Here is an 18,420-nt window from a genome sequence, read left to right as displayed (position 1 = left end):
ATAGTTCATTAGACCATTATTTACTTTCTACAGTATTCATTACTTAAAATTTATGTCTAAATGATTTGTAGTAATTAAGATTAGATAAGCAAATACAATACTTCTTGTCACTCTCAAAATACGATCATTTGATTCTTATGGACTGTTCTTCAGGTCGACAAAACAGAAGTTGATTATAATTTTTTTTCATTTGGTTATTGTTGGATGGCTACAATGTACTTCTGTTTATTATTTGATTGTAACCAAAACTACGATAAAATCACAATCTAACAAAGAATAGGACATTTAAATTGAGTAGGAAATTGCTGTTTTTTTTTTTCTTTTTACAGATTGTCTTTTATGCTAGGTTAAATTGCCTAAGTCAACAGTGTGTCTCACTATACTGTTCATATGTACAACATATTGAAAATGGGAATTTTTATCAATTTGTTATAAAATGACATAAAATTTCACTTATTTTCCTTGTGCTTGGCCGTCTCAATATATTGTCCAGCAAGCTTCTTCACCTTTTCACCTTCCTTGATAAGAAAATTGGCATTTTTGGCTTTAGAATGATGTTTCATAACCTTCTCAGTCGTTTTCCCTACAGCCCATCTATATTGTTCCACTGTGATCACACCACTCTTGCAAAGCGGCCTGATGTGCTCTTTTATATAAGCTTCTACCTGCACCCAATATCATTCAATTATGTCACCTAAGCTTATGCGTACAGGCAGTTTTTGATAAACGACGTAAAATAAATATCTATGCAGAGATCTATAAGACTATAACTGACTAATGTGCAATAGCAAAGAACCACAAACCAGAAAAATGTACTGGAGGAAGTTAATACCTTTTTTTGCACCGATTCAGCATGATCACTTTTCTTGTCAACCTTGAGATCATTCTTCTCTCTGTCAGCCTTTTCTCTAAAGACAGAAGAGTCAGAAGAATTTTCCCCAACAATTATGCTGTGAACAGAATCAGTGGTCAATTTATTCTGGTTGGAACTGCTAAAATTAAGATTATTGGCTGTCTGCAAATCAGAATTGTCGGCTGGAAACAGGTCAGAAAATTGTTTGATTGATTGCTCTTTTTCTGGACCATATAGCGCTTCACATTCTGCGACCGAGAGCTCTTCACATTCTCCATCCAGAGAGGTGTCTCCAGAAAGTGGTACAGAATCGACCTTATCCTTCATGGGTGAGCTTTCAGTGCCCGTATCATTAGGACATGCAGGTAAATCTGGTGTGCTCAGTTTATCAGTCTTCAGCAAATTTTGCTCTTTAGCCTCAGAAGCATTATTTAACTCAATGGTATTCAGAGTGGAGAAAACAACTTTCACTTTGGACTCCCCCTCTTCCTCTTTCCCCTTTGATGCATCAACTGAAGTAGCCCCAATATAGTCCTCTTCATCTAAATCATACTCAAAATCACCATAAATGTCTAGATCAGGATGACAATCCATTTCAAATATACTTGTTATTTCTTCTTCTTTGACCTCTCCTAAAGGCTTACTATCATCATTAGTAAGATCAGCAACCTTTTGGAGTGGACTACTCGGAGGAGAATCGGATAAAAGACCAGCAGCTCTCAACGCTGCCTCAGCTTCAGAATTAGGTGATGATGTCGAAGATTGGTCATCTTTGGAGGATACTGGTACTGGGCTTGAAAGAGTAGATTCAGAGTAACCTCTGGAGCCTACTGGTGGTACAGGGCTAGAAGGACTGGGTTCAGCCAGAGTGTTGGAAGTACCGCAATTTGTACGATTTCGTATCTCCTGTGAACAAAGATTCAAATAGACAGCCTTGCTATTGGACCTGTCTGCAACCTGCTTTTCAATGTTGATAGCATCTGCAACAGCCAGCTCAGTTTCAGCAGTTCGATGCATAGATGACAAATTTGTCATCTTGAGGAAATGTTCTGTCAAGCGGTAAAGTTGTGTCTGTGTATAAAAAAAGCTGCATAAGTCCTTAATGTAGATTGATCAATTAGACAAACCTATCATTCTATCAAGCAAGCAATTATAATCCTATTGTTCTGTCAAGCAGATCAAACGTCCTAATTAATTGAACAGATAGATGTAGCTTGTAAAGGATCATTTGTAAAGATTTGCTCAATCGAAAAGGTAAGAGAAAACTATAACTTAGCAGCCCCCTCAACAATGTTAATGAGATGCTAAACAAAGTGAAAAAACATCTCCACAGCTGTGGATAAGCAATACATATATCCGTTATTGAAATAAAAGTTGTTTTCTTTTTTGTATTCTAATCGTATCTCTGTGTGTATGATTGGATATGTGGCTGCTTAGAATGAATGTAATTATGTTTGTCCTCCATGATGTTTTTGTGGATTATTTTGATGATTTTACACAAACATATAACATATAATCTCCATTAAATGATCAGAAAATAGATACCACTTGAAAGCAACCCTATTGAGTTCAAAATAATACAGCAGTATTAGAGAAGAGTGTCCACCATAAGCAAAATACCTTTAAGAGGAATAAAAGGCGTGACTGCCTTCATAGACTACATTTAACCAGAAGATTCAAAATAATAATTTGTGGATAAATATTGTTCCCTCAGCCCAATCGGACATGTTGTACACTTTTATTCACAATTATTTTTTATTTATTTTAGACACTTTAATTCACTATTGAATTTCCATATAATGGCAGATGTACTTCTTAGTTATCTCGCTACTCTCTTTGAATATTACATATTTATTCTTGAACAGGGCTCATTTAAAAGAAGGATATAAATAAGCATGGATTGTTACGTTACATAGATCCATGGGTATTGCTCACACAACTATTACTTGTACTGCAATAGACAATAAAGACTCATGCCAACTATAAGCTGCTTCACTTTTCGGTGTCTCTATTAGAGTGTTTGGATTGAAGGAAATGGAGGGAATGAAGGGTTGGAATATCTTTCATTTGGATAACAAATGAAGAATGAAGGGAATTGGAGGGGAGACAAATGGAGGGATTAAATTGTAAGAAATTGATCTCTCCTACAATGGAGAGATTTGGAAGGAAAACTCATTATTCTTCCCTCCCCTCCCTTTTCCCTTCTCTCCTCTTCCCCACCCTCCCATTTCTTTATCCAAACAAACTATTAATCACGGATTAAGGTGCTTTAATTCACCAAATTTTATAAGGTGCTAAGAATAATTTAACTTTAACATGACCAACTGTTGTGTTATTTCTGTACCATAGCAGACCTTAAGAGTTATTGCAGCAGAGGTAGCAAACACTCATAGTTTTACAATTACAGAAAGTAGCAAATACCTGCCGAACTGATATTGCAATCTTATTCTGGCGAGTGGGTGCTAGTTCAGGTTTCATATCTGTCGGTAATTCAGCCTGCTCAGTCAACGAAACCAGAGAAGCTTATTAGAAATACATCAAATATTTAATGAATAATAGACAAGGAAACTCTAAAACGAGATTATGACATACCAACAAAGGATAGTTAGCCTTTAATGCCGCATTTTCTTGTTTCTGTTGCATGGGTCCCGTAACATCAGAAGCTGTTTTCCTCGCAAGAACCTCTAGGGCCCATTTCCTTTTATCAATCTTAAAGTCATTCATTTCACCAGTAGTTTTCTTTTGTGAAGAGACCTTATCGGGGTGTCCACTTGCATAAAGTTTCCCGGAAACAGCTCCATTTCTATTACTGGCGCAAACACTCTTCTTGTCATCAGCAGAAGCAATATTACTTGGAGCAGGATCCTCATTTCTTTTCAAAGATGCCATAGTACTTTCTCCTGAAGAGAGCAGGTTATTATGGTTGGAACAAGCAGCTGCTTTCAGAACAGAAAGAGGCTTGATATCATCTTTTCTAGGGAAAAGCGAAGTATCAGCTAGATAAAGCCTTGAAAGAATAGGAGATTTAGTGTCTTCCTCAGAAGTTTGATCTGCAATTTTGGTTTCTGGTCTCCTTTTAAGAAGGTTAAGAACCATTCTTAAAGTTTCAATTTTTTCTGGTTTAGAAGTTGTCAAGCAGCGGTGCTTCCAAAATTCAACTTCACAATCACGATCCCATGCGCGCCTTCTTTTTCCACTAGATGTTGCATATATCTTCTTTGTGAGATTCTCCCTTGCTTTTCCCTTCTGTAACATTAACTTCTTTGCTTTGACCACTGCTGAAGATACCTTCTTAGCTGGTTCAGCTACAGATCCAGCTACTGCAGCTCTGAAAGCAGTTAGCAGATTAGGGTCAAGGATGCTTTTCCCAATGTCATCTGACGGCTTATTACGAACAGCTTCTCTGATTTCCTTTCTTAGCTTCTGTACTACAGCTTCTGACTCCTTTTCCTCCCCAGGTCTCCTCATGATCTTTTTCACTCGAAGTCCAGCTGCACTTTTTTCTACCTTAGCACATTTACCAGCCTCCTTTTCACGTGCAGACCTGTTTGTTGTGCTACTTTTGACTCCCTGGACTATACTCATTATATCAATAGGTCGGCTCTTCTTCACTATTATATTCTTGTCTACTTCATCTACAGATCTTTTTATCGGTTTTCTGTTTTTCTTCAAGTTCTCAGAAGCACAGACATCTGCTTGGTCATTCAAAGAAGTATTTCTGGTACGTCTCTGAGCTTTTACTTTCTTTGATGAAGATGCACCCTCAAGCTTACCTTCATGATGCCCATTGCAATCAATTGTCTGAGAACTGCTTTTCAGGACACAAAAAATAAAGCACAAATCAGTATTTATAAGAAATAAGGGAATGTTAAAGTCACCATGTTAACACTTTCTTCTATCACTACGTATATGTCTGCTGCAGTCATGTCTGATTGTTACCAAGTTTTGATATTTGATAAAGAATAGAATCCATAACCAATACTTGACGTCTTGACCTAGCAATCAGAAATTGCGCCTATAAATCATAAGTAAGGCAATAGAGAGAGTACAATGGAGAGGCCTAAGAGAGTGCAATCTTACTACATGAAATGGACCTACTAATCAGGCAACAAAGAGAAGACTCTGCTAAGTATGGTAAGTTACCTACTAAATTGCAATTACATAATTAGTTTATCGCTATTAGAGCAACTCCAATGGTTGTAGCTAGGGACTTGCTTGCAATATCAAACAAAACCCTAGCTATTAGCTTGACCATTGGAGCTAGAAAATGCAATTAGCTTGGCTAAGCAAATTAGCATTGCCAAGCTAATTTGCTTGGAGAAAAACTTACTATAAAAATACTCGTAAAAAAATAGAATCAATAAAATGAAACATAAAAAGTTAATTAAGGAGGTGAAATTCATTTAAATTGTAAGCTAATAGCTAGCCATTGGAGTTCAAAGTAGCTACAATGATAATTAGCTTAAAAGCTTATGTGACATGCCAAGCTAATTGTCAAATTAGCTTATCGTTGGAGTTGCTCTAATTAAATTATTCGTGATAAAAGTTCTATCTGAAAGTTTAGAAAGACATGTCCCTACACCTATGTCAAATATTTAAGGTTGTGTCCCCGTGTCATTGAAATTGTGCCTTTACAAGTTGGAAACATGGATTTGTTTATATGTACCTATTCCAAAACTTTGCATATCAGTATACCACAATTGGTCAACAAGCCCCAGGAGAATTCACATGCAGTCCTATGTGATGGGCTAATACCCATTACAAAAGCTTCATCACATAAAGAGGTTGATTGAAGGGTCACAATGAAGATAATACTAGTTTACCTATAAGTTGGATATAAATCATAGTTCTAATCCTATAATTTTCTCAGGACAAAGAGACTGTTCTTACTCTCCTCAAATTTCACATGAAACCACAAAAATATAGCCTACTACATAGTACATACAACTTTAAACAGGGAAAATGAGAACTCAAAACCAAGAAAGTCAAAAGAACATGCTGGTGAGAGCCGGTCAATTAAAAAGCCCCCAAACAGCACAAAAGGGACAAAAAGAGATACTTTGACATCTGCATGTCCAAAGACCAACGCAAAGTAAATGCTTCAAAATACAGATTCTAACTAGGGTCATGGGGCAGGTTCCAGCTCCCAGAATTCCTGACATCCTACAATCAGACCAATCACGTAATGATCTGATAAATCCATGGACCACCTCCGATAAACAGTTTCTTCCAATAACTTAGTTGTACTTTCAAAAAATAAAGAGACAAAATACCAGAAAATGTTTCAAGTTTCAACTATAAGCCCAATTCAAAATTTAAACATCGCAAACTAGAAAATGACATGTACCAAAGAAAGTGGAGAAAGAAAGAGTACAAATCATTTTTGGTCCAAGATCAGGTACCTGAAATCCCACAATACCCGAAGTCTGGCATTAAAGTATAATGGATCAGCTAATATTCAACCTGGATTTACCAGGTTAAGGCTCCCAACTCTCATATTGGATATTGGATCGGATTAGTTCCAAGAAAAAAGTATTGCAACGAAGTCTAGAACCCAAATCATAGTGCACCAGGAAATAAACGAAAAGTTGAGCTGCAATATAACCCACTCCACCACCTAAGATCCAAAACCAGCCACTCCTGCAGGTATACCACATTTGTAGAACCATGTAGTCATTAATTTGGTATTAATTAATGACAGCCCAAGGAAGGCTTCAGATTATAAGGTATAATGCATATTGTGTACATATAGCTATTTTCATGGACCTCTAACTGAAAATTTCTCTTTTCTTACTTTCTAACTTTCCAACGCCATTTCTAAAGTTCTCAACCATCATGCTCTATAATCTCCCAGAATGTGGACCCCATCACCTTTGAAATGAGATTCCATATCACCTTGGAAAACTTTATGTGTTGAATGATCATGCTTTGAATTTGAGTGTAGATGATAAAGTTACCTAGCTCTGCAACATCATTTACCCTTCAGAGACAATACTCCTAGCACTCTGTTAGAGTGAAGTCATACAACATATTGGGTCAACAGAAACACCATGAAAACACACATATTTAGACAAGGCAGACAGAGGGAAAAAGTAACTCAGTGAAGTAAAAAACATTACAAAAGAAAAAGACCTGTTCTCAGGACGCTTCCGTTTCACACCAAGTCTCGGATAAATATCAGACTTCACATCTTCCAAACTCTCATTAGTTGAAGCATCATGCAGACACTCGTCTCCACTTGATAAAATTTTAGCTTTGTCATCTTCCAATACATTAAACAGTAAAAAATCAATAAAAATGACAATAGGAAAAGTGTCAAAGATGACAATATGCTAATTAAACACATCATATTTACCAGAGAAGGTTGAAGCAAAAGATAAGAGGTCAAGAGACATTCTTGATTCGTTCTCATCTGGCTCACTTTTTATAACAGTGTTTACAAACTTGGCAGAAAGGACATGTGATTCTGGTTGGATAGCATCAATCCCTTGATCTGGTAATTTTTTAATCTCAGATGAACAACAATCAGAGCCCGATTGCTTATCTTTACAGCGATCAGTAGGTTCTCCAGTAGATTGACCATTCATATTCGGTTCGTCGACAGCATCTTCACTATCAATCCTTGAGACAACCACTGCTGTTTCTCCTGAATCAGCAACATATATGGACACTTTTCCAGAAGATGTGTCAGCAAGATGATGGTGATCAACATTATTTCCCCTTAGATTCATTTCCTTGAGATCTGAATTCTGGTCTACTTCATTAACAAGACATCTACATTCAGATCATAGAGAAGTATTAAAACGTTTATACGGCAACGTATTTTTGCATACATAGATATATGGCTATACCACAGCATAAATTAACACTAACAGCTTGGCAGACATAGGCAATGCAGATACACCACCTTACCAAAAATATTAATAGTGATAACAGAATTGTCTACAAAATATTAAGAGAATGTCTAGTTTACCAGCTATAGAGCTTTGATCATGCACACATCAACTGACTTATGAAAAAATAGGGCATGCAGCTCATCCGTCAGCTAATGTTATTCCAAATTCCAGGTCATACAAGGAACTACCCAAGTAATAGCAAAACACAGCTGTACATATAGAAGCAATAGATGACCTGAAGGTCAAGCATCACATCCAAAAGGCACTCAAAAAGCTAAAGTACAACAAATAAAAATATTATGCAATTCGGAATTACCTAGGGCACAGCCATGAATCTACACCTGTGCCTTCAGTATCAAATCCCACACAAAAAGCATGATACCTGCCATCATATAAGTCCAAACATTAGAACATAATTTTAGACTCCCATATGCCAGAAAACCCCAACCTATGTTACTCGGACACGCCATTTTTGGCCTCATACCCGGGTCAGTACGACCCGACACGGACCCGGGTATGAAATCCGTTCCGGACACTCCGTTTGGCTCTCGGGTATGGCATAGTTGTCTTGGAGCTTCAAAAATAGCAGGGAAGAGCTTCAAAAATAGCAGGGAAGAGCTTCAAAAATGGCGAACAGTAACACTCAACAGAGGAGAGAGGAGAGAGGAGAGAGAAATAAAAAATGAATGGTTGAGTCTTTTATTGGACCCACACTCCACTCTCTTTTTACAGAAATTTCAACATATGCTTTTAAAATTTGGCAGTATCAATAAGAGTTTTGGCAGTATTAGACTATTATATTAGGTACTTAGGTAGTAGACTAGTAGTAGTACTACTTTTCGTTAAAAAAAAAAATAGTATTACTATACAGAGTATATTATACAGTCTAATTTAAAATAAAAATTGCAAATTTTTTTATGGGGACTTGCTATGATTATCCTATTTTTTTTTTCTTTTATTGTCGTATCCGTACCCAAGTCCAAAGTAAAGACGGTGTCCCCGTGTCCTAAATTTTTGAAAATGACGTATCGGACACTCGGATCCGTACCAATATCGGATACCCGTACCCGTGTCAATGTAACATAGACCCCAACATGACAAAAGCTAAAAACAGTGCTAAACTAAACAAAACCAATAACAAAGATGAGTAAAGAAAATGGTGGTTTACTGACACCATCCAATCAACCCAGCTCAGTGTATAAAACAAGCGCCTTAGGCACTAGGCATTTAGGTTAGAGTGCTTTTTTGCTCACAATGAGACGCATTCAAAGAGGCACACTTCAATAAAAATAAATAAATAAATAAATTGGGTGTTTATATTGTACGCCTCACTTTAAAGAGGTGTGCCTAGGTGCAGCAGGACCTTCATTGCTCTAGTGCGCCTTGAGCATTTTTATACATTGGCTCAACTCCCCTACCCCAAAAAAAGAATAACAAAAGAAGAGACAGAAAAATAAAAGCATACTAGCAAAAAATGACAGAAAAAAGAATGAGAGTATTTATACCAAAATTATAAACCTAAGTTATTTGGCTATTTTAAGCACCAAAAGGATTCAAGAACAAATCAATAACCTAACTTCCTTGGTTACTCTACCTACTCTAACACCAAAACTGGCCAACAAAAAAGTAAAAATAAGAAATGCTAATTATTTGGGGTATCAGAATGCATATTTTTAGAATAGAAAATTGCTATATTTTTTTCACGGGGTAGGGCAACAAGCAATTGTTCTACCTGGACCAAACAAGAGACATAACCAAAGAAATAAACAATTCCAATAAGTTACTCAAATAATATCTTCAAATTACAGTGCTGCCTTGAAAATGTAAGCAAAGATACAGCTCAACAGCATAAATAGATTGACATTTGCCTTTTAAAAAACCAAAGGACAGGACATAATACCATATATCACAGGAATCACAAGCAATAGAAGTATCAAGGGTCATTGTTTCTTCATAGGTCAATGAACCACTCCGCATTTTGCAGCCATCTCCATCCAAGCAAGTAACTGCCTACACAGAGTGCAAAGTAATCAGACAGGTCGCGGAAAAAGAATTTTATTGGGACCAGAATCAAACCACTTAAACAAATTGTAGCTCATACGCAAGATATGATGAACACTCAGCAAACATATAACTCAAGACAAATAACTGACCAAAATTATTTATTTCTTAGTTAGAGAAAAATGGCATTACAAAACAGTGGGCATACATAAAGGAGCTTGTGTATAGCATTTGAGGAATACTAATTAGCTATCAGCCTATCACAGGATGATGCTTCAAAGATAGAGGACTCATATGACGAACAAGTATCAAGATACCTAAATTTGTAATTAAAATAAACCAACTCTGGCAACCACTGAAATGGTCACCCCTTAATCATCAAAACTCCCCCCCCCCCCCCCCACCCCCACCCCAAAAAAAAAAAAAGAACCTCACCCCACTCCATAAACAAACCCAAGAAAACCAAAAAATCGGTAGTTGGCCATATGTAGCTACGAGGTTCAATAATAAGAGCATAAGAGCATAACACCATGAGCACAAGAAACCAGTTACACCAATGAAAAACAAACTGCTATCATGTGCAAACTAGCTACAACTTGCCACAACATTATTGTCTATTAGGAATATGGATAATCAGAATACCTACAGTTCTCGAAACAGTGAAGTAAATTGCCAAACATTAGATTATGACATTCTAAATCTTCAGACCAAGCCAACTAAAGCTTTGAGAATCCACAAAAATATCTGAATCTCACCTCTGAATTATAAAGCAATAGAACATAGAAAACCTACTCTAACACTGGGGTTAACGTAATGCAGTGACAGCAAGAACCCCAATGAAACATCCTCAGCTAGGAAACATGCTAAAACATAAATTCTACCAAATAAAGGGTTAAACCCTTCATATCCATGACCAGAATTCCAGAAAATACAGAATGATGCATATTAAATAAAAGAATTAAGCACCAGAATCAACAGTTACTAAAGTTGTTAAAGACAAGAGCAAAGAGATGGGGCATTTTGTGTGTGTCGATTTGAATATACTGTTTGTATGTAGAAGAGTCAGATGAAAATTTTCAGTCATCAACTTATCGCTTATAGTCAAGAGAAGGAAAAGGCTAAAACCTGGATCCTAAATAGCTACAACAGGGAAAAGGAAAAAAGCTAGTCCTCCTTGCATACAACAAGTCATATATATAATGCCTTAGATTATGAAATGAACTGAAAATGACAATTTACCAATAACAAGCAACATCAGAACGACAGTACCCCTGAATTGTTTTTCCCCACAAAAGTTACTACCAGTGTTACATGTAGTAATGCAAATGACAAAATTTTATAAGTAAGCGAACAATTACATTTTCATCAATGTAATAAGATGGAAGGGAGGGAGTGTTGTTATTTCCTTCAACACACCAATCATCATCTCTGCAAAGAAGCAAACCATGCTGGTTAATTATCATTCATAGACCTGTCATTATGTTGTTACAGCAACACATAACCAACTTGATACCTGGAATCTATATCCTCATCAATATTGCTGCTGCCAATTGTGTCATACACCTACATTATCCCAAGTTAATACATTTTAGGTTAGGATGATCTTTGAAGTTGACAATGAACCAATTGCAATTTCATCATACTCCCCTGTCCCTAAATAAAAGTCTCACTTTGACTATTTGCACTATTCATGTAATCATGTGCTTATATTGGTCATTTACTTTTAAGAATATATAAACTATAAATGCTATGATAGTAAAACTGGATGTCTATATACTAATGAATAATTATGTGTTGGCAAAAGTGCCAAGTTAAAGTGGGACTTTATTAAGAAACAGGGGGAGTAAAATATCATTATTTACTCAGAACAGTTTTCTAAGAGGTCTAAGGGAACAACAATTAAGGCGATCCAGGGTCTGAGGATGCTATAGTATCTGTCCATTGTGACAAGAAGAAATCAAACTCACAGAGACACATGTGATCAATTGAAATTCATTCTGGCACAGCGGGCAGAGATTTGTGATAGTGGCCCAGTTATCAATGCAAACAAAACAAAACCTGAAACCAAAGTATACGACAGTTAATAACCAGGCTGAACTAAAAGGTCAACAAAGTCACTGAAAAGCATTTAAGATTCCATACCAGTGTTGGCAGCAATCCAAAACTCCCCGGTCAATTACAACATCCATGCATATGCCGCATCTTTCACCCTCAGCACCCAAATTATCCTACAATAAATAATGTTATACATCAAAAGGCAAAATCTTATGTAATGCATCAGATACAGATAGTGTGGGATTAGTCAAATGGTAGTAAAACAACAGAAACATGCGTCAAATATATACCAATGTCGTTTCTGTTCACTATTTCCTTTTATAGATAATCGAAGAATTTGCATAAAAAGACGATACATTCACATGGAAGTTTTTTTTTCAATTGCACAAGATTTCACAAGGGGAGACTGCCACAAACCCATGTTGCTTCAGACTAAGTGAACAGGTAGAGTACTAAATACCTAATTCCAAAGTCAAATAAATGAAAGTGAGAGAATAAAGGATTCATTTTTAACAATATTCAATATATAAACCAATCTACCACCACATCCACCAGAATTCCATAACATGGAACTAGTACTTCTGTATTCCCTATTCAAATCAGCAAGCCAAGCCTGCAAATAAATGGCGATCTTTTCTGCCAGATTTTGCTCCACATTCATTCCGAGGCATCAAAGCACCTTCACCCATTATTCTAGCCACTGAACAATGATTACACATATGGGAACAACACAGCTAACTGATCAGTGTTCTCAGTCTTAGTGTCTTCCAACTTAAAACACATTGTTCTAAAACATTGTTGGTAAAGACATAGTCTTATTAGAATCTGTCCTCCATAACAAGCAGACCTTCAAGTTCTTACAGTAGAGGCAGAAAAACTAAACTAATCCTTTCGCATAAATAATTGTAAATTCTTTCCTCAAGTTACAGTAACAACAAAATACAGTGTTCAACTTTATGATCATCCTTTGTAACGTCAAAGCACAAGGTTGAAAGAAACGAGGAACGCCAGGAATCTCCCATCAGTAAATTACAACAATAGAATTGTACTCAGGCTACTCACATTTTCAACTAACTGAACTAAGATACCAAAATAGTTCCCTATCCAACTTCTTTGGATCCATTCTTGCAAAGAAATCCAATAATATCAATACAAAGATATTAAAGCAAACTCATACAAATTCCAAGAATTTCGGGTTCAGCGGTGTGAAATGCAAAATCATATCAAACCTTTAGTTGTTCTTTTCCAATCATATTACCTCATTCTAATTACTCCTATCAGAACAAGCTTCAAAAACAATAACACATGCAATCTCTCCTTAGAACTGTACACTACACAAATTCCAGCTCTAACACTCTACAATATCATCAAAACACAAAATCAACCAAATCAAATGCTTCGAATTACAATTCAAAAACATAAAATCCAGCTAAAAACTTACAATTTCAGCATCAGCATCAACTTCAACAGTATCTTCTTCAGATTGTACATTATTGAGTAATTCAATCTCCATATTCCCCTCTCAAGCAATATTCAACTCAATTTCCAACTATCTGCAACATGAAATTCAAAATATAGCAATAAAATCAATCAAAAAACGCAATCGGGATAAAATTAGGGATTCGCTCAATCTAGGGTTCCAAAATGTTCAAATCATAATCAAATCATTTCGAAAATCTGAAAATCAGAAAATCAAATTAGGATTGAGAGAAATTGAAGAAATTGTAGAGAGAGAAAATACCTGAGTTAGAGTGAGAAAATTAAGAGTGCCATTGATAACTGATTTGTTGTTGAATTTGTAAGTCAAAATTGGAAGGAGAATTATTCTTCTTGGTATGAAAATTGGGATTTTTTTTTTTTTTTTTTTTTTAATTTAAAAAACGTTTTTAAAAAGGAGTAATTAAAGTCCAACTATAAAGTGGAAAATCTACACACGGACACGGTAACAAGTGTTCAATGTTTAGACTTCCGTGAGTTCCGTCCATGGCGACATAGAACGTGCTTTTCTTCTACACGAAATTGTCGAGTTGAGTGAAACCTAACTATTTACGATTGATCTTCAAATTCGAATTAGTCTAAGAGATAAATTGAGTGGAATACCCAAAAAAAACAAGATATATTAACTTAAAAAAACAAAAGCTTAGAATCTTTATATTCCGAAGAACTTGAAGATTGCTTGAAATAAACTCTTTTTGCCTTGAAAATTCTTTCAAAAGAGATACAACTACCTTTGTTGTTTGTGGCGTCTAAAGAATTAGGAAACTTGATGGAAGAAAGACAGAGAGACTTTTATTGCTGAGGAGCCAAACTAGTAAAAAGTTAACCAAACTTTGGGCATTAACTAAAGGTAAAAGCAAGGCCGAAGCCAGGAATTAAGACTCAAGGGGGCGGAAGTTTATATTAAACAAAATAGTACAATACTCGTATTGTATCTCCTACGTTTTTTTTCACAACACAATAACTTTAAGACTATTATAAATTAGCTTTGACCATAATTTTTTTACTAATATATAAATTTAAATTTTTTAATAAAATAATTACTTTAGGAATTTCATGATTGTCAATAATGTATCTTATATATACCGTTGGCGTTAATATGTTACCTTACTTATATATTAGTAAATTTTACTAATATCAAGACAATTCTAACAATGTCTTACATGACTATTGTTTCCCAATATACAAATCACAAAAAAGGTAAAAAAAAAAATAAAAAAATAGAGTAAAATTTAATATGTTGCGATTATAAAAAATGGTCGAAGATGGTTGAAATGTATTATTCTACTCCCTGTATAACATAAACCATATATTAAAAAATTTATAAAAGAAAGATTGGATTAGAAGCAAAAGTAGTTTGTCAAAAAAAAAAAAAAAAAATAAAATAAAAATAAAGAAGAAGAAGAAGAAGAAGAAGAAGAAGCCGCCAAAGTATTAATAAAAGAATGATTGGATTAAAAGAAATAGGTAAGATTTACAAAAATAAAAGGATTAAAGCTTGTATCAGGGATCAAACTACACTCTAGCCCAAAATGGAATTATAAATAGTCTACCATTGAGCTATAACATGTATAGTAATATAATTGTGACACTTTAATAATATCTATACTAATATTAAGGGGGCCAGCTTTTGAAAAATAAGAGCTAGCAATTGGGCCACAGGGGGCCGGGCCTCCACTAGCCCCTCCTTTGGCTACGCCCTTGGGTAAAAGATATAAAAGATATAATAAAGGTAATCAAGGTCAAATTATGCAAAGAGAGTCATGTATGAACGAATTGTGACTCGGTAGTATGAATAGGTACTCTTCTGTCTCTCCTAGAATTGAATATTTAGGAGTTCATATCTTGTCGATTGTAGTCTCCTCTCAAATCATAAAGTATTGTCAAGTGCACACATGTTATGTAATTGTACGCGATTTTAATTTGTAGTCGTTTACATATCAAGTAGTAGCAATTAGGTTTTCGTTTTTTTTTTTTTTTCTCTGCTCCTTGTTAAAATCATTACTTAGTTACTATGACACTAGACCACACACACCAAATTTGAAGAACATAAGTATAATTAGTTAATGCATCATATGAGTGAGGGAATTTGCATTCACTAACATACCTTTGCGCCATACACAAAGCGGAACGGGCTAAACAGGAGCATGGGGTAGGCACTAGGCTAGAGTTTTGCAAAGTAGGTAGTGCAAATTAACTATAACAGTTTTTAAAATGTTTAATTAGATAAACTTGCTGGTTGTGGGATATGAGCCCATACCAAGGCACCAACTAGGCAACTACTACACCAAGGATATGTACCAAAATCAATTCAACTATATTCTTCATGTATTCATTTTTAGTAGGGGTGTCCATAATTCGGATAAAAATCGAAATTCAATCCAATTCAAACCGAATTATCAATTTGGATCGGATCAGAACTTTAAATCGGATCGGATTGAGATTTTTTGGAAATTCGGATTTTCGGATTGGATCGGATTGACCCTAATTGGATCCAATCCAAACCGAAAACCGAATTGTAAAATTAAGCTTGTATAATTATGGATTTTTGTATATTTTGAAGTTTAGCTCAAATACTTAATACTACATAAAATAAATTAGAGAGACTTTGTATTAATTAATTAATGACTTGACGTTGAACTATGTATTTTAATCATGATTTTGAAGACTTTTATTTATAGTAAAGCTTTATTTTTATAATTGTATTAGGCACTAAAAAAATAATGTATTATAATTTTGATTTTCGGATCGGATCCAAATAACCGAATTTTAATTCGAATTGGATCGGATTGGATCAAGAGAGAAATTCGGATCGGATCGGATTGGAAAATTGAAAACCGAATTATATTTAGGACTGGATCGGATTTGGACTAAATTCAAACCGTAAACCGAATGGACACCCCTAATTTTTAGAATATTCACAAAAAAATCTACAAATAATGCAGTATTTAAAATGAAATATTTTTACACATAAATCGTGTGATGTGAACTTAGCTTTCATCTCTCACATTCATACTTCACCCTATGGCTCAAACGGGACCACTCTCGATTCATCAATTAATGCTTTAGAGCTGAGACTACTTGTCAAAAGATTCATGCACATAGTATAAAGGGTATCATCTATTGGTCCTTGCAAAATAGTATTTTGGCCATTGGGCTGCTATGACTAAGCCTATGGATTAGATATGGCCCAACACATTCAGCATGTACTACATTATGTTGTGCATGGGTTGGGAGTTTATATAATTCATCCGTTTTTTTATTGTTACACTATACAAGTGGAAGAGAGAGAAATGTAAAAATACTATAGGTGTAAAGTGCCTCACTAATACTAACAACAACTAACGGAAGGTTAACGTCAATGTTATAGCGTCATCACTTAATGTACTTTGAGGTTACAGTGTGGAAGTTTGAAAAGGGAGGGGCACAACTTGAAAAAGTGAATATTACATAGGGTTACCACATAGAAAATCTCCCCCTCCCCTCCCCCCCCAAAAAAAAATACAAGCAAATTTAGTGGAGTTGGTGGGAAATTTCCTTATTTGAAAAGTTTTTACAATATTAAATTAATTTCTCTCACCTAGTGGATCCACCATGATATATTTTATTACTCTGTATTTTTATATTCTCTCTCCTCTAATTATTTGAAGTAGCCCCTAAAAGTGAGATTATATTTTCTCAAAAAAAAAAAAAAGTGAGATTATTAAAACCAATTTTTTCTTTTGTTTTTAATCAATCAACTACTCCATACCATTATTTGAGTATCAATGTATCACTACCAATTACAAGAAACCGTTAAAAAAAACGTTTTTTCCCTCCTTAAAAACTCCTTACTCAGTTCCTCCATTTGTGCTACCCTTACTCCTACAACTGGTAATCTGGGATGCTAGTCAAATCTTGGTCACTGCAGCAGCAACCCAGCATCATGCACAGATTGTTGCTTATTAATGGCGTCTTGTTTTGGATAAACATATAAACTTCGACTTGTTCAAACCCATATAATATTACAAAACCCCTGAATAAAACCTCACCTTTTCATTCAAAGTAAAGGTCGTTTTTGTGACGTCTAATGTCGCAAATTTTCAGACTTATTCAACCCTTTAAACACCTACCAAATTGTTAATTGGTTAAGAAGGGACCGGCTATGCCCTCAAAGTGTTTGATGAAATGCCCCAGTGAAAACTTACCCAGTACTCACCTGTTCATCGTTTATTTGTTTTTATGTTCTTCAAGGTATGATATAGGGGAGGCTCTTTCTTGGTACAAGTCCTTTGATTATTAAATTATAGTATATGATATGAATCATATGATTTAGTACACGGGTTTTATTAATTTAATGCTATAAGTTTTAATTTAATGGTATTAATTGATTATTAAAGCGTTTCTTTTAGGTTAAGTAGGGTGAATTGGTGAAATCAGAGACAAAGTCATGATCTTGGGATATAAAATATTCGAATCTTGCATTTAAATATTGATGTTCATGTATTTAAAAATGAATGCCAACAAAGTCTTCCTTGTTTTGATTAGTTTAGTTTATGGTCCTATTTTAACTTTGAAGTAATTATATGTAGCCAATGTAGGTTAGCAAGGGAACATAGTTAAAGGAATTTAAGACTTTTGAGTATCTCTAATTGTTCCTTTAATTCATTCTGTTAAGTAGAATTATGATCGAGGAGCCGATATAAAGATCTGTATGTGTATTGAATTAATGAAATGTGTACAATTTTTTCATGATATAATTTTTCTTTGAAGGCAGGACAATGAGAAAACAAAAAAATTTCATAGGACTTTAGGCCTGTGGCACATGTTGTTCTTGTCTGTAGGTTCGAGTACGCTATGCACGTGCCGTTTTTGAAAGTAGCATCTTCATTTACATTGTCATAATGTGCTTTAGGGTACTTCTAACCATCAACAAACATCTGAAACATGACCTATTTCACTATTTGACTTTTCCATGCATTGTACATTTTATAAAAACCCTGGTTGACCTGCAAATCTGCAATAGTGTTGGAACCTTTGTATTTGACACGTGCAAGCTGTAAATCTTGAAGAATAATGCCATTTTATGTCTGACATGCTCCAATGATAGGCCGTCTTGCCCAACAGAATTTGGAAAAC

The 18,420-nt window shown here is 35.1% G+C and overlaps 1 protein-coding gene across 1 annotated transcript; it reads right to left on the bottom strand.

The window, feature by feature from the left end:
- Positions 1 to 267: 267 nt before the first annotated feature.
- On the bottom strand, positions 268 to 14,000 carry LOC145592494 (uncharacterized protein At4g10930-like). Its single transcript, XM_081648966.1, has 14 exons — positions 13,547 to 14,000; positions 13,247 to 13,358; positions 11,893 to 11,978; positions 11,718 to 11,808; positions 11,264 to 11,313; positions 11,109 to 11,178; positions 9,650 to 9,759; positions 8,066 to 8,131; positions 7,209 to 7,627; positions 6,986 to 7,115; positions 3,446 to 4,661; positions 3,275 to 3,349; positions 833 to 1,924; positions 268 to 665 (listed from the first exon to the last, which is right to left on the bottom strand). Exons 2-14 carry the CDS (start codon positions 13,316 to 13,318, stop codon positions 450 to 452), a joined length of 3,693 nt encoding a protein of 1,230 aa, XP_081505092.1. The 5' UTR covers positions 13,319 to 13,358; positions 13,547 to 14,000; the 3' UTR covers positions 268 to 449.
- Between the last annotated feature and the right edge of the window lie 4,420 nt (positions 14,001 to 18,420).

Source organism: Chenopodium album, chromosome 2 (assembly GCF_948465745.1).
Source record: "Chenopodium album chromosome 2, dcCheAlbu1.1, whole genome shotgun sequence".
In the NCBI taxonomy this organism is placed as follows: domain Eukaryota; kingdom Viridiplantae; phylum Streptophyta; class Magnoliopsida; order Caryophyllales; family Amaranthaceae; genus Chenopodium; species Chenopodium album.
This window is presented reverse-complemented; position numbering and strand designations above follow the sequence as displayed.